At 36.3% G+C, this 22,216-nt stretch overlaps 1 protein-coding gene across 3 annotated transcripts in view; it reads left to right on the top strand.

The window, feature by feature from the left end:
- Nucleotides 1-22,216, top strand: part of TRAPPC12 (trafficking protein particle complex subunit 12) — a 55,701-nt gene that overhangs the window by 18,276 nt on the left and 15,209 nt on the right. For all 3 annotated transcript variants that reach the window (XM_075498014.1, XM_075498015.1, XM_075498016.1), the window contains exons 6-8: nucleotides 11,376-11,488; nucleotides 18,177-18,249; nucleotides 22,031-22,104. In XM_075498014.1, coding sequence (XP_075354129.1) covers nucleotides 11,376-11,488; nucleotides 18,177-18,249; nucleotides 22,031-22,104 — 260 coding nt within the window. The remainder of the gene's footprint in view (nucleotides 1-11,375; nucleotides 11,489-18,176; nucleotides 18,250-22,030; nucleotides 22,105-22,216) is intronic.

The raw sequence follows: 22,216 nt of genomic DNA, 5'->3' as shown, positions 1-22,216 counted from the left end.
GTTCATTTTAGCCAGAAACAGGCTGTGAAAGGTGATGAGAGAGTTTGCAAAACAGAATCTGTAAGCTTTTCCTCTTAAGTTCATCCAGGTACTGTCAATATGCTGTTTTTAACACTCACATGTCCATGCGCACGTGCTAATGCAGGTATTATTTTCTTAGGTTTCCTGGTTTATAGGATTTAAAAAAAAAAAATTAGAGCTAATTTTATAATTTTCCTTAATTAAAAAAATACTAGTTAAATGTAATATTATTTGCTTAGTAATTGAAACTAAATAAAAATCAGTAATATACTATGTATCCCATTGTTGAAGAGGAAAACAGACACCACCAGCCTCAATTCTTTATAAGCGGTTTATCTTGAATTATAAACACACTACTTCCCACTGCTTCCAATAACCCATAGGTTAACCAAATAGCTGCACTATTCTAGTAGATATTGTAGTCCTCCAGGAGTCTGAATTTGAAAAGTTGCTATTTTTAAGAGCAATTTCACTCCTGTTCAGGCTATTTTGAAATTTTTATTTTCTAAATTTGTTATTTAGAAATAAATAACTCTCTGATGCAGGTACACTGAGTGATCTTACTGTTCCTTGGCTTTCATATTTGAACCACAATGTATAATAAAATGCTTGTAAGTAACAGTTGTAATAGGAAATGCCACTCTCTGAAAAAATACAGTCAATTTTACATAAAATGCTGGTAGTCTCAATGAGGAAAGCTAGACAGATACAGAGATTTTGAGGTTGCTGAGGAAGGGAAGTTGGTGTCAAAAAAGTTCAGGATCTTTTGCAGAAGATTGTTTCATCTGTTCAGTGATGCAAAGGATCAGTTGTAGCCCAGCACGACCAATGTGGACTGCCTAGAACAAGTCCCTCTGACCTTACTCAGCATCTTTCAGGCAATCACAGGCAAAAATTTCATGTTTTGCCTTGAATATATTCAGTGGACTGAGAAGGAACTGTGTTATTTTTGAGAGAGAGGTTTTGGTCATCAGGTTGGACAGCTCTTTGGATCTGGTTATATTTTGGCAGCTTTGCACATGATGCAGTGCTGCACAGGAGTAGTCTTCCCCAGGCCGTATGTATGTTTTCACATCTTTTTTCAGTATTACAAATAAGTTATTTTGCCTAAGAAAAGAATCCTTGTAGGTCATGTCAATATTTGAGGCATTTCAGTCCTTGTGGCACAGTTCTGGACAGTCTGGGCAGCTGTTGCAGCACCTGTCCTGTGAGTGCACTTTGGATGCAATCTGTCTTTGCAGTAACCACTCAACCACTGTAGCTATTGCATACAAATTATGAAGGTACCTATGGTAAAAAGGTGAGCATAAAGAAAATATTCTATTTCATGATTATGTGCCTCAGTTAATTTTTAACAGTTGAACATACCAACTGGGACCATAATCTGATCATATGTAAGGAAAATAAGATCAAGGTTGGATGGAGCTGACCTGCTGGTTGTAGAGATATCGTACAAATACAATGTGGGAACAGCTATCAAACCTTCCTTATGTAGTTTTGAGGAGAGAGAGAGAGAGATGCTATTTGCAAGGATGTAGGAGAGAGCAAGAAATTCTCTTCTAGCTAGCATTAAACTACACAGTGCTGGATTATGGATGAAGAAATTTAGTATATATGCATCATTAACCAGCTAATTTAAATAATAAAATAGATATAAATCATTCATATATTTTGGTTGAAATGTATTAATATGAATCCACAATCCACTGCTGTTTGGTAATTTTACATATCATTTTGTGGTGTAACAAGCATAAAAGGAAGAGTTTTGTTTCAACATTTTAATTTTGATTCATGGTATATAAATGGAGTAAGCACTTAAAAATCAATTTAAGAAATGAGAGTGTACATATAAATAATGTACACATTAATTGTAATACATATAATATTTTGCATCATTTCTTTGTATTCAAAATATTCATAATAAGAAATGTAATAAATTAGAAAGTTTTCTATGCTTGAAGCAAGGAAAGTTTATATACCTGAGCTGCTTACAGCAGTGAGGACAGTACCTCATCCATTAATCTCTGAGAAATATACCTCAAAGAATTTAAATTCCAAGTAAATGTATGAGGAGTGGAAGATGTTATTTCCATTAATTTAACTTAGCATGGCCAATACGGTCCTCTTACTTTTCCTCTGAAGCTCTCCCAAGGCTCTTTGCCTTTCGGCAATGCTACTAATCTCTGTTTCATCCTGAGATTTTGTACGGCATTTGCAGCCATACTGTGCATGGGTCCCATTACTGTTGTCTTCATCACAGCTGTAAGATCTAACCTTTCTGAAATCTTCTTTCCTGGTTTCTACAGTCTCTTTCTTTGGTCATCTCCCTTGCCTGTAGGTGTGTACCATCTGGTGGGGTGGAATCTGCTGAGATCCTTGAATCAGCCAGTGAAATTGGTTTAAGTCACTCTTTGATCATTCCTATCTGATATGGGGCAGAGAGCAAACCATTCTAATTTTATAGTAAAATCTTAAAGTTATTCAGTTATGGATTTTTCTTCTAAATTCGTTTGAGGAGAGAAGCTGAGAAGTCTGATTTTACATAATTTTTTTTTGTTATTTACACAGTCTGTCCCACTTCTATTCATATTGTTTGTTTCTGTGTTCCTCATGATACTTCATAAAGTCTCTCGTATTATATATCCGCTAACTTGATATATCCTTTCCATTGGTAATGCCTCTGTGTTTCTGAAAGAGTGAGTGCCAACAATTAAAATGGAACATTAAAATGCTATTTCATTCTTTTATGAGATAATTTGGTCTTGTTTCTGCTAAATAGACCAGTAAGTTACAGAAAAGTTAATGCTACCAAAATCAGTGTTCTAAAGCTACAATAATTTAGAATAATTTATTTTGAATTACAAAGAAAAAAAAACCTGTGCACAAGTAAAAATTGGACTTTTATTCCCCTGACCAGAGGTTTATATGTATAGGGCTGGGTTTTTTCCTTTCCTCTTTTCATTCTCCTTGTGATGATACAGCATCATCTATATTCCTCTAACACGAAATCAGTCTTCTTTTGTGTGGTGGAAAGAATATAAGGAACATATTCTTAAAAATTTAGTTGTATGTGCTCTAGAAACTGATTTCATACTGTACCTCTTCCCATCAACTCTGTTGCTAATTCTAGCACAAGTGTTTGGGTTTTTTTTTTTAAGGCGTGGCTGTGTTGCAACCATAGGGATACATTAGTGTGTGCTGCAATAGGCTGATACTTTCAGATGGATAGTGACAGTTTAAAAAAAATAATATTTATATTATGCATATATGAAGTATATATATTTCTCTCAAAGTAGTGTGAATCTAGACATCACTCAACTATTGTTTCAGCATATTTCACTAGGTCTGTGCTACTTTTCTGACTTTACTAATATCCACTGTAGTTAGAAGTTTTAGCAGAAATACATGAAAAAATCGATACAAAAAATAGGTGGCTGTGTGAAATTTAATTTTTTGTGTCCTTATTTGCTCAAGCAGAGCTCATAATTTGTTTCTTTTACTCGGTTTTGAAATTCAGATCTCCTAAAGGAATCCTATCGTACGTGGTCTAGAACTGTCATTCAAACCCATGTTGTAAACAAGTTTTCAGTGCCGATGTCCAAGGTGAAATGTAGTAAATTATTATTATTACATTTAATAAGCTTATAAAATAGCAAAAGATGTAAGAGGAAACTTGTCATATGTCTGTTGATGCAGAGACACTGTGCTTACTGTGAAAACACTCATCTGGAATTTTTCTCTTAATACCCACAGAAGGCATTTTACAGACATTTGGACTCTGTGTAGTGCAGAGGACTGTGTACAGCTCCAAGGTCTGCCTGCTCTCTGAAGCTTGGTCCTGCTTCTGAATGTCAGACCTTACCATAAGGAAGGAGAGGCATGGATTGGGGAAATTATCTCCTATATGCTTTCGCAGTAAACGTAGTGAGTGATGCCTCTACAGTGACATTTGGCCATTTTAAGTTTACTGTCTTCCTTTCTTCTTCCCTCTACTACTTGTCTATGCTAGTAGGAGGCAGCCTTGCTAAAACTTCCTTTTGTTTTTTCTCAGCATGGTTTTGGATGATGCTATAAATGAAATGCCCTTTTTATTTTTCATCCTCATCAACTTTTGGTTAGTGAGGGAACTGTAGCAGAATTAGAAGTGGAAAGTGGAAAGTGGAAAACTGTAGCAGAATTGGAAAAAAGAAAAATAGTCATGGTGGGTGGGGAGGCAAAAGGGAGTAATCAAGGTAAAAACAGGGATAAGAGAAGAAATGCACAGGCTAAAGAAATTGTAGCATATAGAGTGCTCCTATCTGTTAATAAATTTTGCAGGAAAACAGAAGAAAAAAAAGACTAAAGTCATTGTTACATGTGGTATTGGTTTTCTCATATGTTACCACAAATACTGCTGTGCCTGAGCTTACACTCCCATGTCAGACTGCTTTAGTCTTGGCAGTTGCTTGGAAGAGTTCTTCATTCAGGCTCCTGTTGACAGTAAAAAACATATTAAAGCCTCTAGAGGAACTGGTTTGCCAATTATTTTGTTTACAGTACTATGTACATCTCTCTATTGTCTGTTTAAATTCGCTGTCTGTTCTGTTGCTTCAGAGCTACCTTCTACCTATGAAATCAGCTAATACAACTTGAATAAATACCACTGAAGTGTTGTGGTTCCAGTTGGCTTTTCAGGGTAGTCAGACTTGCAAATGCAAATTTTTCTAAAATAATATAGATATTTTAGTTTAGAAATGTATGTATAATTTTAAGGGCATAGAGTGCTGCTAAAATATTTAATTGTGCTTTCTTTCCCAAGGCTATGTAGTCTCATTGTAGGCAATGCCAGGTTTATATAGTATTTCTTAAAAGTGAGCAAGTAACTAATTTCTAAGCTTTACTACAGTTATTGGTAGGTAAGATTTATGGTTATCCCTTTGTGGTAGGGCAATTGTTGCAGGGTTTTTCTGCATTCTTTCTCTTATGTTTTCCGTGCTTCAGTGCAAATAACAACTCCAGATTACTGAAAAAGTATTTTTGAAACCTTTCAAAACCAGATTTTAATTCAGAATATCTGTGTTCTTGGGTCACGTGCACTTCAATTGTGACGTATATGAAAACGTGCAATTTCAGATAAAATTTTCAAAACGTTTTCTTTCCACGGTTACAAACATTTAGGCTCCTGTCTCTTCTTCAGTCTCTCTGGAATAAAAGTAATAAACAAAAGCTTGGTAACTAGTCTGTTGAATCTGTTGATTTTTAAGTGTACTTTTAATTGACAGTCAGGCTAGGATTCAAAGTTACTACATCATCACTCTTAAAAATCCCCTTATAAATTATACAAATGTGCTGTTGTAGAAGTATGTAAAAGTGTGTGTGTGCATTAAATGCAAGGATATACATCTCTGTGTGTATACGTATGTATAAAGCAGACTATCTTTATGAAACTGGATTTTCTATATTTCTCTTTTACTCAAGGAAGGAAGGGTTTGTTTCTTTGTTTTGCTTTTTTACTGTCATGAGATCCCACTTTATACTTTCAGTAAATGATAATTTGCCCTACTGCTGCTTTTTGGTATTTAAAATTTGCTGAATAAGCTGTAGAAGGCAGATCAGAAAGCATTTCAGGTTACTGATTTTGCAACCAGAAAATATGAAGATAAAATGGCTAGCCATTGGAATCCTCAATTTTATACTCTAAAAGGGCTGCAGATGAGGGCTGCAGTTTGAATTTGATTGGCATGAGGTGATGTTTATGTTATGACAGTTATGAAAATGTGCAGCTGTTTATAAAGAAATAGAAATTGAAATCTGTGGTCTTAGAAAATTCTACTTGATCTTACTATTTATTCCATCTGTTCCCATGCTTTTAAGAGTATCCATTTTCCTTTCAGCAGACCTTTTTTCATTTTTTAGTTTTGCCTTTTGTATGCTGATTATATATATATGAATGAGATTAATTCATGCCAGTGACAATCAAAAATCATATTCTTTGAAAAAAATTCTCTACTGCATTTAAAAGTGATAGCTAAGAAAAGAATTGTCTTAAAATTAAACCATTTTTCCATTATGAATTTTTTATAGATAAAATTATTATGAAACCCCTAAAGAGGAGCAACAGAGGTCAACTGTAAAACATCAAGCTAGAATAAGACTTATTTAACTTAAAAATAAAATTTCAATACATAGCAGTAATTGTAGGGTATTGCCTTTTGTTGAAATCATCTAGGCTTAGTTGATGTGGTTTTGCTGTGTAAGAGAGCATTACTTCTTTAGAAATCCAAAGCATGAAGTAGAGAGCAAAATCCATTCTCCTGTGCTCTTAAGTAAACATTTTAATTACAGGATATGCTGTTGTTTTAAATATTTCCTTGACATGTTGCCTTGTTAAATTCAGTATTGAGTGAAATACAATAGAGGACATGGGTTTGATTCCAAATAGTTTTGCAAAAGGCAGCAAATGCCACAATCCATTTTATTTTATATAAAATTCTTTTATCCCTAGTGGGATATCACAGGAATATATATGCCCACTTGTATAAGAATGTATTACAAAGAAATATGTGTTACACTGTGTGCCTTAAATATGTGGCCTAACAGTAAGCAAGTAGGTGAAACTTTCAGACAATATAATGTCATTCTTAATCTAACAAGCACATGTATTTCTGTTACAGCTTAGTGTTAATGTAGTCAATCTTACTTTCTTGTTTTGTTTTTTCCCCAATGTAACTGTGTTTATTGAGGCAAGCATATTTTTTTCCCTGCTGTTAATCTGCTTTTTAATTAAATTTTGTACTCTGAATTCTACAACCTGCCTTTCAGACCTTCATAACACTATTATTATTGATCTACTAGAGTCATCAACAGATGTCATTTATCTCTTCCCAATTGTTTTCTTGTTAATCTAGACAATGTAAAATGAAAATTACAGTGTTTTCTAAAGTCTCAGACACGCCTTTTTTAGGCCTCAACTCTTTTTCATTTGTCACCATCTTCATATTAAAATGTTAGGGAATACATATCAGAAGGCTCAACTTCTGTGTCTTGCAAGACAGAGTGAAAGCTGTGTTTTTGTAGATTTGTGTGCAGTTTCTTTTTCTGTCATATTTTTTTAACGACAGGAATGGGCTCTTCTGCACGGGTGTTCTTTCAGCAGAAAAAGGCTAAATGACGAGCCTTTGATGCAACATGATGTGGTGACATCATAGAACAACATATCCATGTCCTGCTGTTTAGACCAAAATTCTTAGTGAGTTCAGAGTTAACTGTTCCAAGTCAGCAGTTTCTGTGATTCTCTTATTTTTTGCTTTTTACCTTTTTATCGGTGAACTGATGTGGCTTTGACGCAGATTCACAAGAGTCATAGTACGGTTTGCCTTTGCCTTTTTCCTCTCCTGTTCACGCCATGAAGCTCTGCTGGGCTGCATTTCAAACCCATTATGCTCACAATGTTCTCTTCCACCATGGTATGCGCACAGGTCACTTTGCTGAGTCCTGTGGGAACAAAGGTTCATAACCATCCACCCTGTGAAAAGATTTTTAGTAACTTGCTGTTGCTTCTCTCAGGCTCTTTCTTGACATTTTTGATTCAGACAAGTTCCAAGATGATTGTTCCATTTTCTTAGATTGAGAAAAGTATAGATTCAGATTTTGGATGCTGGAGACAATACCGTAATAGAGAACTCGGGGTGGGGGGTGTCAGTTTTTACACAACTATTGACCAGGAGTTACAGAATTATTTTGGTGAACAGATCTCTTCACATGCATTTTCTATTAGTGCCATGTATTTCTTCCTGAGAAGTGTATGTAAACTGTATTAGCACTTTATATAAGTAGCACTCATTGAAAGCTTTACCAAATCTAACATAAATTTATGGTCATATTTTTAACCAGAAAATCACTTTATTAATGTAGAACTCAATTAGATATATTATCCATACCTTATATCATTTAACTAAAAAGAAGCTTACTTGGAGACAGGAACATATCTGGGAAAATGTACTTAACCAAAAATCTGAGTTTCTTTTTTATAAACAGAGTATTTCAGGAATATGTTTGGTTGAGTGCCTTGGATAAGCACTGCAGGTTTTTTATGAGCAATTTGGTTATCTGGTTTACTTGAAGTTACAAAATACTGTTTAAGTGGAGACAACCTTAGATTAAGCCTAAGACAGCCTTACCAGTGGTAAAAGCTCGTTTCTTTTCTCTTCTGTTTTCCCCAGTTGCCACAGTTGTGTGAGAGCACACGTACAGTTTTGTGCTTTCTTCCAAAAAAAAAAAAAATCTGCTATTCAGAGGGATTACAAGGAAACTGAGGAAGAGGGCAGAAACGGTTGGTGTTTCTGAGATTTTAAATAAAGTTAGCAGCCTGTTTAATAAGCAGTAAGTAACAGAAATTCACTGGGTGGATTTGCTGGATGCTTACAGTAAAACTTCTTGCAGGATACTAGTTATGTCGTGAGTTTCAAAAAGAAAGAGAAGAAACAGATGCTAGAGTTTTAGATCCTCCTGCGTGAAATAGTAATATAAATTCTGGTTTGAAAAGTCATGACACTGACTACCCTTACACTGTGGGCCAGCTTCTTTCTGGTTTTGTTTGAGGATCTGTCATCACGCTTGACATACCTACTGAGGATCACACTGGAAGGCTTTTTGGTCACATGCTATGAAGGAAATACTAAGTGGTTAAGAAATAATACATTAATGAAGTACATTTCAAAGTAATATAGTTCTGAATGCCTATTACAACTGAGGTCTTCGTTGTGATAGGAAATAAATCAGATTCTTATGGAGTCTAAGTTGGCCTGGAGTTGCATTCATCATTCTGACATCCTCTGACACCACTTCTGATGATGTAGATTGGTAATGTGTTATTCCTTCCCCTCACATGGATCATAATAGTGTGGCTTCATTCAGCAATATATAAGATCAATACTTTACAATATATGCAATCCCAAAAAGTGTTTTATAAAACATTATATAAATTTTATAAAAATGGATAATGTGAGACATTTCATCTGCACTCCATTAAATACCCGTCTATCTGTTTGTTGAGCTGTTCTGTTACCAGTTCACATTTTCTGTATGAGTATTTATTGAGTTGACCTTTTGCCGCATTTTACAAGAGAATGTAATGATACAAATTTGTTCAGCGTTGAAAATGCTAGAACACAGTCATTAACCAAAAATGTTGCTAAAACTTTAGATTCCTTTTGTTTTGTATCTCAGATTTTCCAAAGCTTTACTGATGAAAAAAACTTTTCCTTTTTTTTACCTTTGCCTCAGAAATCCTGTTCAGTGCATGGTTCATGTATTAGCAGTAAATTAAGACTACTTCCTCCAAAAGAACAGTACCAGACTAGCTGGTTTTAGGCACTGCTTCTTTTGGCAGGATTACTGTTGGATGGTGGAATTAGAACTTGGTCACCAGAGGGGTGGTAGAGATGGAACTAGCCACAGGTCACGTTTGCTTCCATAGGTTGGCAGTGCAGATTCTTAAGTTTGCAGTGTGTCTACAAAGCAATTTTTCTGTGGTGTTCTGGCGCAGAATTTACTCTTAAGTTATTTTCACCTTCCTTGTCATTGTTGTTCACCCCCCATGCTCTGACTGTGTATCCTCACTTGTGTCATGCTGGATACTAGTCAGGATACATACATAAAATATTTCCCATCTTTTGTTACTGGTTGAATAATGTTTTACACTTCTCTTAATAGAATTTCAAAGGCAGTTTTGTTTTCTTAATCTCTATTCCATGTATGATGATGCATGAAACTCGTGTGTACATCTGCTATGGGAACACAGCAGTTACGGAAGCCATGGGGAATAGTTAGCATTGGCAAAAGAGAATTTATGTAGATATAAGTGGCTTACTCTGAAGGTCATAATTAGTGAGTTTTGTGATTAAAATTTTGTCAACCTTTAAAAAAATGTCTAGAGGCAGTGACTCGTATATAGCATTTACCTCTTTGACATACAAGCCTGTTAAGAACAGGTGCAAAAATCTTTCTAAAAAGCTCCTGAGTCCTATTTTTGAGGAAAGATGAGGCAAGAGGTGACTTGAGAGCGAAATCCCCTTAGAATATGTCTAAAGTAATCAAATGTATTATATTAAAATATTAGAACTGTAGCACGGTATTTTGCAAGGCCTATTTCCCCATAATGCTAGCTGTGATTTGTTTTTAATAATAGCATTTAGTTTATGTTCAGTATTACTGTCTGTGTATCAGGATATGCAGTTATCTGAAAGCAAGTTGTTGCACACACTAGGATTCCCTAAAGCTCCTGAAACTGCCCTTGAAGTCGACCAGAATGCTCATAAACTTAGAGGATTGGGTCTTTGGTAAATATTGTAATAATAATAAAGATAAAAGTAAACTAGTAAACTAGAAATTTCTTTTTCTGCCCAAATATTGCTTAAAATTCTTTCTCTGTTCTTTGATGTTTTCAGTAAACCAGAAAATACACAAAATATACCATCTTTATGAAGTCAGTCTCACAGTATAGAGTTGTTTAGTAACTCTGTGGAAGAGCTAACATTAGTAAAGTAAAACTCACACTAAAAGTCATCTTTAGAACAATGAAATGGTGTCTGCTTAGCATAATGGACTCAGACCTTTACACAAACCTGTGGATATTAATAGAAAAAAGAAACAATATTTTGTAATGTGTTTTAATTTCCCAGAGGACTTTATATATTTTTAGATTTAATGTGTCTATTATAGTACTATTATTTTTGTTCTTCATTATACCGTTTTTATTTTTTTATTTCTTTTGACTCATGTTGGTTTTCTGTTCTTATTTTTTTTTCTGTAATATGGGGGCCCTTCATAGCAACTTTCTGTTTTTTTGGAAAAGGATTACATAGAAGTGGTTTTGCATGCCCTGGTTATATAACTTTTTCGCAAGCATGCTTTTAAGGCCAATAATTTCATATTATTTCTTCTGCATTGATTGTACAATAGGCATAATTATTAAATGTTAGGAGTAATGTTGTAGCTGCAGCTTGAGTAAACTTCCTTTTTTTTTTTTTAATCCTTCATTTTAATGAGTTTATAAAAATCTTTAATGAAATGTGCTTCCAGGCACAACTTGTTTTTGAAAATTTGAATTAGGTGCACATTTTTCTTGCCTCCTTGATTATGGTTACATATGTGTTTACCTATTTAAAACATTTTACAACACATGACATGTTATAGCTGAGAAAAAGTTTGGTGTTTTCTCATCTTTCACATCTTTCATCAGGAGAAGAAAAACATATGAAGGTAAAATGGACTTTGTGTTATATGCACTAGTGAGAAATACCTTGTGTAATGTATGCAAATCACAAACTGATTGTTATAGCAAACTCATTTAATAAAATTAATTATGTTTCTAGGTTCCATGGTTCCTTTCTCCATGCGGATTTTACATGCCGAGCTTCCTCAGTACCTAGGTAATCCTCAGGAATCACTTGACAGACTGCATAGTATGAAGATAATCTGCGCCAAGGTAACAGCTTCTCTATGCACTAACATTCTTAATGTTTAAGAAATATATTTTACTGTCCTTATAAAGAACATTAAGTTTCAACAATGACATTTTTTACTCCATCTTGATACATATAAGGAACTCACTTAAAGAAGTGAAATGAAACATTTTTAGGGTACATCCTTCTCTCCTCTGTGGTAGCTCTGACTAAAATGAGTAGAACAGTGGACAACATAGTTCTCTTGCTTTTGTGTTTTTGCCAGACAAGACATGAAGAACAGTAAGCCGATGTGTTTAAGGGCAAGTAGGAGAGCTTTCTTCCCTCACTCAGCTGTGTCCAGCTAGCTCAAAACACAGTTGTTAGTGATCTTGAGTCTTCAGAAATAGTCTAAATAGCTGGGTTTGGAAACAATGATGATTTGGGAAAATAAATGCAACCTGCTGAGTTTGTTTTGGGGTTTTTGTTTTGTTTTGTCAAGTGCTATAATACAAAATTATGGCCTAAATGATAATATGGGATTTGTCAGTGCTGAAATTAGAGTGATGGTGTTGTGAGCACTAACCTTATCCACTAAATCCAACACCCTAACTGCTAAGCATTCATCCTTAAATGTTTTTTACAGAAATCTTTCCCAAGTAGTCTAATGCAACACTGACTATGAATGTTACAATGTGGTAAACTCTAGAAATGCAGCATTATTGTTTTATCTGTGACACTTGAAAGTTCAAAACTGTATATAAGATAAATACATGTGATTAATTTTTATTTTCAGTATTCCTTGAAAGTTTCCTATATTTACTCCTGAAAATAACTTGGATAACAGAAGTGAAAGGATTTGATAATAGCCAATTGTGTAGCTATAATGGCCTTATGTATATAAAATCAACTTGCTTCTAGCAGAGCAGTGACTAGGATAACCAAATGTTTACAGTTAAAAAAACAGTTCTTTGTATTATGATGGAAAAAGATGAAAGGTGTAGGTAATAAGAGATTAATGGGGCATTTGTTACAGAGTTGGAAAGAATTTATTTGGAAACAGTTGACAGATATACCTAATGTGGCCAAGAAGTGCTACTTTTTACCATTTCACAAATACTGTTACCTGTTCATGACCATCTCATCTCATAATATTACTGCAGACTGTTCTCTCCAGCCTTTTCCTTCATAAACAGTCCTCCGCAATTTGAAGTCATTTTTTTCTTCTAGGAAATGTGATACTCCTCTGTTGCAGGATTTCACAGTGCTTCTACTGACGATTGCCTACCCCAGTCTGCAGCAGATCAGCTGTTTCATATCTTGTTTCTATGTGATCTGGTATTAAGTGGTGCGTTGTCTCCCTTCAGTTGTGAAGGTGCCACTAGATTCCAAAAACTTAACTGGTTTCTAAGTTCCTTTATCTTGTAAGGGAGAGAGAAAATTATGTGAATGTGAACAAGGAAGTTACTGCTGAGCAGGGCATTCTTCAGCCATCTGGCTAACTTTGTTGAAATGGCCATATCTCAGTTACAGTGTGATCAGCCATGATTCTCCACAGATTAAAGATTATTGGTCAATAGAGGAATGAAAGAAAAGGAAATTAACTCCCCCCTTTAGAAGTCATCTACAACCTTGAGGTGGCTCTGCCTGCATTTGTTTCCTTGAAATGCATGTCCTTAAAGCATACCCAGTGTACCAACGAAGCTTTTAAACTATAAGGCAAGATTTTGTTTGAACATGAACTAGGCTGATTATTTGTTTAAATAAGGGAAACTTCTGCTGGGGAAGATGAAATAGAAATAAAGGAGATTTACAAATTAAAGCATACATATTGCCCTGCCCGTTAAGTTCTTGAAGAACAAGTCTGTTTTCTCATGTTCTCAACTCCGTCAGCCTCTAGTGGCTTAGGTCACTACAAATCCTGTGATCACTTGTGCCCTTGGGGAAAGCTTCCTTGAGGCTGGCTGTGCATCTTCTCCTAGCTCTTCTGAGGAGTCCCCCATTCTATGCACTTGCTGTTGGTTTGCAGATTGCAGTCTCTTTCACTCTGCCTTTCTGTGTCTGAATTGGCAAAGTTTCTCCTGGGTTAGTATGTTCAGTTGCAGTCAGAAAGAGAACAGTCTCCCTTTGCTTCTGACAGCTTCCACCAGAGCTGGGATACAGTAGCCAGGACAAGCCATTGTCTGTGCTGATGGATGTTCCTTTTTAAAGTACAGTACACAGAAAACTACAAATGAACAAATAAAACATACCATCCTTCTCAAGGGAATATTTCTGATTAGTTATTCTAGACACCTCATTGCAGATTACTTCATTTGTTTGCATTCAATTAAATACCTTGTCTTTTGGAGCAATTCAAAGACAACTGTAGAAACAAGAGTGTGAAAAAGGACAGCTTATAAAGATAAATATGTTTTTAAAAGATAGTTGTAAATTGGTGATAATTTAACCATTTGAAGTCAGGGTTGGCTGACAAAAAAACATTATTTGGATATATGCTTCAATTTTTTTTATAGAATGCTATTAGTCTAATAATCTTGATCTCACCTGGACTGTTCAGGAATAAAGTGCATAATACTTATAAAAACCCATGGCATAACCAAGAAAATAACATAAAGGATGTACACTCATTAGTCTTAATATTTGTATATGACACTTGGGAACCATTTGGATTATAACAGAATTAATTGGGGAGCTTTCAACCAAAAGCCTCTAGTGTTTTACTTCCCTGTTTTAAAAAGTGGAAAAATAATCTTTGGTCATCCATATTTACAGAAGGGCGTACGAATAGTCATTATGTAAATGAGATGATCTTGGAGTCATAAAACTAGAAGAGAGAAAAGACCTATTAGCTCACCTAGTCTGTCCCTCTGCAGAGCAAGGTTGTTTTCTAGTTTTTAATGAGCCAGCCTATGGAGCTGAGGCCACATCCCCTGGGAGGCTATTCCAGGCTAATGCTAATGTATTCTTATCATAAGAAAATCTGTCTTCCTATTTTGTTTCTCTTTCTTAATGTAATTGTGGTTTTTCCTATCTGATACCTCCTTTTAACCTGCTAAATTCCCTCTTGCTTTTTGTTGTATGCATTCTACAGACATTTGTCAGCTTTGGATGAGCCATTCTACTTAAAGATCTAACCATATTTACTTTGTCACTATTTTGGTAACTCGATCTCTTCAGCCCCTATCTACTTACATATTTCTGGTACCTGAAGCAGGATTGGAGGTTGAGTGCAAAAACATAATTTTCATTTTCTCTGTATAGGCAATAATGTTTTTACCTTTTCCAGTATTCCTGCAAATTTGTAATCAAGATCTGGTCAGATATTTTACATCTCTGTCTATAGGTACAACATTTGGGAAAGAAATAATCTGTAGTGCCAAATGCCTGTTATAGCTGGGGGGAGAAATCCAGTGAAATTATTACTGTCTCTGTGTTTATTGCGGTCTTCCCAACATGAGTTACCTCAAGGAGTTGTTGCCCTTATAAGTCTGCCTTGAAATAAATGGTCTCCAAACAGCCAAGCAGTAAGAGTAACAGTAGTAATTTAAATCACAAAAGGGCTTGTTCTTTTCAAGTATTCATTTAAAAACATAGGCGTGATCACTTTAGTGCTAATAATGCTGAGGACGTGCTAATAAATGCTTACCTGGAGACCAAAATGTGAGAAGAACAACAGTCAGGCTTAAACTAAACTCCTCCCTTGTTTGTACCTAAGCTTACTAGCTGATTGAGGGAGAGCTCCTGGAAGTGCAAACATCTCCTCATAGCACAGTGTATTTCACTTTTTAACCCTAATCCTTCAAGTGGCAGAGCTGTACTGGGTTCTTATACCAGGTGGGTGGAGCAGTGGCAAGTGGGTTAACAGTCTTGCTTCCTAAAAAAGCCTCTGCAAGTGTTACCTCTGCAAAACTTTTTGAAAATACTGCCGCTCTCCTTCATGAGTAGTTATGCTCCTCCCTGGCCCGACCATACACACACTTTGTATCTCCTGGTCTTCTGTTTTACTTCCAAATTGATGAATTTTTCAGTCTCTTAGCTACTTGATTGGTTTTGGGTTTTATTTTCATTCAACTTCCAGTTCAGGCTCAGTTACTAAGGTCACATAAATATTCTGTTTCTCATATGTTACTTCAGTCTAGGGGGTATTTGTCTTGACGCCTTGTTTGATGAGTTTGTAGAAATGCTGATGATCCTGCACCAGTCTGAGTACCCAAAAAGCCACAATTCCAGAAGCACAAAAAAAGGTTATTTTGAGTAAGAAGCTAATGCTGGCAAAAAGCTGTGGAAGAAGAAATAAAGTAGTAAAAAGAGATATGTAAGGATAGGAAACTAGGAATTTCAGTGGTTGTGTTCATCGGTTAGTAATTACAGTATACAGGCGATTGATAGGGAATGAAACAGAAGACTTGGTGAAGTAATAGTAGCCAGTGAAACTAGCGAGTGTGCATTTATAAATACTCAAAACAAGAAAAAGCATAGGTCATACGTAAAACTGATGTTTAAGTAAATGGTAGAAGTGTTCAATCATATTTCTCTTTATAATAGAAACAAGGATGTTTAGAGTTATCCCATGTGATATGGCCAGAATAAACAGTTTACCATCTGTAGAAAAGTGGGATGAAGGGATTTCCTAAATTAAACGTTTCATGTCAACTAACCCAGATAGCTTACACTGAGGAACTACCTGAATCATTAATGTTGTTTATTAAACAGTTCTTGGAAAACTGGGGAAATGCCCAAATACTGAAAAATTGCAGATGATGTTCTTACACTTAAGAAGGGCAAAAGGAGATAAACCTAGGGAATAAAACAATTAGCTTCAAATCAGCACTGAGTTCTGTTTTAATTATGTTGAGCTTGAGGTGATGGCTAGATATCCCCAAGCAATGTCACAGAATGGTTAATGTAATACTCTAATTGTATGCTAATATCTAATTCTTTCTTTCTTGATGATGTTATGAACATGTTTTCAGAGAAGGGCTTTGTCAAACAAACGTGTCCTCTTTTTAAACAAGACACCATGTCTCTTTGATGAAGGCACCTTGTGTTTAGACCATTTCAAGAGTAAGAACACAGTCTTATTGAGAATGAGAAGTGATCACTAGATGTTTTCCAGGGGAAGAGAAAGATCATGGTTTTTAGACTGGACAGAAAATAGACAGTAAGGTGTTTCTGGGACAGAAGAGTTTGTTTTTTTCCTCTGACAAGGTGCCTCATTAAGGCATTTAACACTTAAATGTGATGCTTTGGTTTCTAAGGGATTGCTGAGTGGCTCCACTGCTTTTGAAAGTGGGACTGAGATTCAGTCTCTCAGGCATGCCACTGCGATCTCATAGATTGCCACCTATCAACTAAGCTGCAGTATTGTATTCTCATAACCTCTCAGAATTTGAGGTAAGGCAACTAGCCCTCTGTGAACAAGGTTTACACTAAATCCTATTACCTTGTATTTGTCACGGGCTAACAATTCTTACCGGGAAAATTACCCTGGCTCAGCTGGCATGTGGTAACTGCAGTCATTTCATCATATGTGTCTCCTTGCTCTTCAGTTCCTTGTAGCAAAATTTATGGCACCTAACTTCAAGCTTTCACTCTAGTCTGTGAAAAGAGATTGGTATCTCTTAGGGCAATTCCTTCAACCTTAGGGTGTCTAAAATAGGGGGCATGAACTCGCTTGCTGGAGGTACCGATTGCTCTTCATTGGCTGTAGAAGACACCAACATGCTGTCTGAGGCCAGATTAATTCTACCTGTCCTTGCTTTGGAGGATTTCCTGTGTTGTTTTTAAGTGTTTGCTTACAAAGCACTGAGCACAATTGGAATGCTTTGCTGGTGTAGGAAAAAAAAATAATTCTTGTACTGACAGAAGCTGAGAGCTCTGTGTTTGGAAGTGCACTCAGTCCCCGGAAGAGGAAGCGCTTTGTATTTCCCTAATTGGCTAACCACAGTGGCTGATTACAGAGCAAGTGGCCTTAATGGTTTTTTGAAGGAAATCTCAAGCAGTGTCTATGACCAAAGTTATAAATCTGTAACAGGAAAAACAGGGTGATCTGTGGGAATCAGAAAACAAATTTGGAGAAACTGTAATGGGATTAGAAAAAGAAAAGTTGACTTGTATTTCAGATGGAGCCTTACATACATATTTTAAAAGTGCTTAAGATACAAGCTTCATTAGGTATACATTTTCATTCTTCCAATAATACAACAAATGTTTCATTCACTCAACAATTTACATGATTTAAAATCTATAATAAATAAAAAGAAGCAATAAAACCCAAACTTCGAGAAGGAAATTGCAGTAGGAACTAAGAGGAGTACTTCATTAATGACAAAACGATGAAACCAGAGCCCATACTTAGGGTGGAGGAGTCAAGAGGCAGTGGCTTTCTATGAAAAATCAGTTTGACTTTCTTTGTGGTCATTAACATTCATTCTCTGGTGAAGCATATTTCATGTTTTGCTTAATAAAATGTGTATGCCCCTAGAGTGTGCTGACTTTTAATGTTCTGTAAGTATCATAAACCTAAACTCTAACATTCTTCTACCGTACAATGGCTTTCTTACTTTGTGCAATTGATCTAGCTATGGTAATAAGTAATTTTGAACTGTACCTAGGTGAAGCATTCCTGCCTGAATTGGTTTTCTTATAGACTGTCAATTGTAGATAATTTGCATTTAATATATAGTGCTGTTTAAACTCATGTTGGCTACTTTAAAAAATTTACTACAGATTTTAGAAAATTTGGAACAAGGCTTAGCTGAAGATGGAAATATGACTAACATTACACAGGAGAACAGACAAGGTAGGTATTCTTTAAACATTTTTTCACAGGCAGTGCGTTTTTATCTCTTGCCTAAGTATGCCAGAAGTTTTCACAAGACTGCCCCAGAGTTGTTAAAACGATATTTTTGTAATCTCATAGCCTACTCAGCCTCTGAAATGATACACCTTGTACTTTTATTTGCTGGAATTAATTTCACAGTTTTGCCCTTGATCAAACTGATGCACTAAATAATTTTTTTTCCTACTTAGAAGAAACAAAGAACATGGCTGATATCCTTTAGTGATGAATATATAAGTGTATTGCTGTTGCAGCTAGATGGATGCTTCACCTTAAGCCTTGGCTGACTGGCCTCCTCTTGGTCCTCATATCTGAAATCCACTAAATTTCTTTAGATCGAACTGCCATCATACAAGGGCTACACTGGCCTAGGATGCTGCTACATAGATGGCTGAGTCTCACTGTAGCTGCATGGTACTTAGACTCCTGAAATATCTGTCACTTTTTAGACTAACATTTAGATGATATTAATCTACATTGTCATTTTCATGATTTTATATGCAATTATGTTTTTTCCTGTTCCTTCTATCTAAGTTGTTTAACTTCAGTAGTATAGGATACATTAGTGCAAAAGAAGGGTCATCAGGACAAATTAGTTGTCCAAGCATCTTTTTTTTTTTTTTTTTTTTTTAAAATGGAATTTATACTAATGAGCTCATTTGAGTACACTTAAGAATCGGACAAGAGGTGACATTTTAGGCATTGTTATGGATTATATGAACCACTCATGGTGCCTAGCAAGTTAAAAACATCATACCAAGAAAACAAAAGCCTTTCAGCTTCAGCTAACAGTCTAAGGAAATCTTACCAGCTTCTTTCTACGATAACATTCACCTAGAGCTTGTGGGAAGTAAAAGTCTGCCTCTGAGATAGGAAGAGGCTGAGTTGAGTTGTTAGCAGAGTTAAAAAGATATTATAAACGGTTCCCTAAAACAGTGTCTATATGGAACGGTGCAGACCTGTCTGAACTCTTCTGCCTGGTCTTCAAATTGACTGGATGTAAAGCAGCTTTAATGTGTTACTATACTTGACTTAATACACCATCTAGATATGCCCTAAAAAAGTGAATGCACATGTGAGCAGCATATATCATAAAGGCATTTGCAAATATACTCAAATGAATACGTTTACTATTCTTCTCAAAGGGGTTAGGAAAAGGAGAAATAATCTTGATATTGAAGATTTATCCACAGCGCTTCATGAGTTTCTGTTCTTCTCTTCTTGTATCTACTATTCTTCTTGCCTCTGTTCTCCTACCTACTTTTCCCTGTTATCACCTTTCTACCCTCATTTTTGTCTTTATCCCCACATTCTTTCTGTTTTTACCCCTTTAAAACCAAGACACTGATTCCCCTTTAAGGTACAAGGATTTTTTCCTAGCTGTGTCATAATCCTGCGTCCTACAGTCTGCCTCACTTGTGAGTTTCTGGCTCCTTGCTTTTCCTTCTGCTGCTTCTGCCTTAGAGCTCAGATGAGCTCAGGGGGAAGCATAGTTGGAAAAGCAGCAGCTAGTAGTTACCAAGGACAAGGCTGGTGAAAATTTGGAGAGATCTTCGTATGTCTACTGTGCAGCTGCCTGTAGGTTTAAGACTGCCAAAAAGCCCATGGGACCTTTGCAGAGACTGTTGACTGCTATTGTCTGTGGAGGTCAGCCAGGTCTGCTCCCTGTCTGCTTCTTCGCTGCATTTGGAGCTCCAGGAGGCTGATAATGGGTTTGGTTTTTTTCATGTGAGACTAGCTGAAGCAAACCTTATTAACTTTATGTGAAGACAGTCTTAATTCATTATGGGGATTATGCTTAGCATGTAATTTCCTTATTGCTGGTGTAAGAAGGTGCCACACCAATCAACTTACTGTGTACATCTCCTCTAGTCTGGAACAGAGCACCTCATTTGCTACTTTTTCAACAGGCAGGGAAGTTTAGCATTGCACCACTTGCCTGGTAACACATTCTATAAGATGCCAATTTTTGCAACTTCTCAGGGCACAGAGGTCCTATTGAAATGAATGGCAGTGTGGAGTATGGAGTCCTTGATAAGTAACAAGGAAAAACAAATGCTTAGAGTGGAACCATGGCTGCGTGGACCTGCAGAGTGGGTTTCGGGCATTTCAGTAACATACAATTATGGGCTGTTGGGTTTTTGATTTTGTTTACTGCTTTGCAGGTTTTCTTTAACCCCTTTCTGCCAGTGCTAAGAAGTTTCATCCCACAGGGCTACACAATTTTCAGATGAGGTTCCTGTTCAGTTTGTAGCATAGACTGAAGACATCTGGTCTGTCTGCTTTGCAGTCCTTTTTGAGAACCGTAGCTGGTGCTATTGGATTGTTAACAGGAAACCTAGATGTCTCCACTGCAGGAATCAACATCTAATTTGGTGTCACCTAAGTCCTAAAAACCTGAATGTGGTTACCAAACTATGAGGACATGTGAAAAGGAGAGATTAACATAAGTGAAATAATAAAGGAGAGTTATTTAATTATGTCAAGGTTTTACAGACACCCACAAGGAAAGAAAAACAGAAATGCATTGTGAAATATTTGCTTATGGTTTACATGATCCTCTCCATTAACAGGAGTAGGGATGTGTGGTCAAGGGGGAATTTCTAAAACAAAAGCTAGGAGTAACGAATGATTTTAAGGTATGGTGGATGAAATACTGGGTTCAGTCTTGGGCCCCACATTATGCCCCTCTTTTGACAAAGATAATTTGGGAATATTCATGGGGGTTTTTTGTCTTGCTGGAGAGGATTAAAGGAGTTTTTCTTTTTAGGAAGGGGAGTAGACATTTCAGCAAGCTCTCTTCTTATTTGTAATGGCATTTATGTGTGCTGAAAGAATTATCTATGTGACCTGCCATGCTTTCATCAGAGACTACATTATTGATACAAATAAGTGGTCTCAGTTATCACAATCTCATTGAAGTAGTCTCTTCCCCCTTTCCTCCCCCCTTCTCAAATCGTTACAGTGACCTTGACAGCTGATTGACTGAGATACATTTATTTTCCAAATGTACTAAATTAATACTCCTAATGTTTATTTTTGAGGATTAGAGGAATATTTCTAGCATTGATCTATGGTACTGTAATGCAAGAGAAAATAAGGATCTATGTGAACCATTCTCTTACTACAACATCAGGAGTCTGTCTGCAAAGCAAGAGAGAGAAATCTGCTGCTGCAGCTTTTAATGCCTGCAAGCTCCAGGAGCATGGGGAAAGCAGACAGGCTTGGCAGATTTTTCCAGCATATCTCTAAGCCAGAGGCAAGCACAAACAGTCCCAGACTCAGACAGTTCTCACCCTGCATGTTTTGGCTCTGAAATGACATTTTTAGCTATGTTTGATTTTTGAGTTTATCATATTTAATGCTGCAGATTACATGTTTTTAAACTGATGCTCATTATCACTTGAATCTTTTAATGCACCTTTTGTTCTGATGTTGGAAAATGCGTGGCTTCTTTTAGCTTTTAATATTTGGCCTGAGCTCAAAGCTGAGCGGCTGTCTATTGCTCTGCGTTGTTGCATTGTGTATGGTCCCCAGAGCAGCTTGAGCAATTCCCTTAGAGAGATGCAGAATTTTCTCTCTGATGGTGCAGCATGGCTGAGAATTAAAAATTCTAGGCTAAAACCCAGTGGTGTTAACGAGGGGGATCTTTCAAAATCGTAATTCATAGGACCAATAATTGATGGCAAGAAAGAACCTCTAATTTATTTGTGCAATTTCACAAGCTGCTCTTATTTTGCAGCCTCTGTTCAGCTGTGGAGGTCACGTCTGGGCCGGGTGATGTACTCCATGGCAAACTGTCTGCTAATGATGAAGGTACGTGGGTGGCAGCAACTGCAGAGGTACCGTATATTCCAGAATAGAATGTCAGAGAAAGTGCAAGAGAATTACTGGTGCATAGGTAAGGGAAGACTACCTGACTGTACAT

Source organism: Mycteria americana, chromosome 3 (genome assembly GCF_035582795.1).
Source record: "Mycteria americana isolate JAX WOST 10 ecotype Jacksonville Zoo and Gardens chromosome 3, USCA_MyAme_1.0, whole genome shotgun sequence".
NCBI classification, from domain to species: domain Eukaryota; kingdom Metazoa; phylum Chordata; class Aves; order Ciconiiformes; family Ciconiidae; genus Mycteria; species Mycteria americana.
The sequence above is the reverse complement of the archived record's forward strand: the minus strand, read 5'-3'. Positions and strand labels throughout refer to the sequence as shown.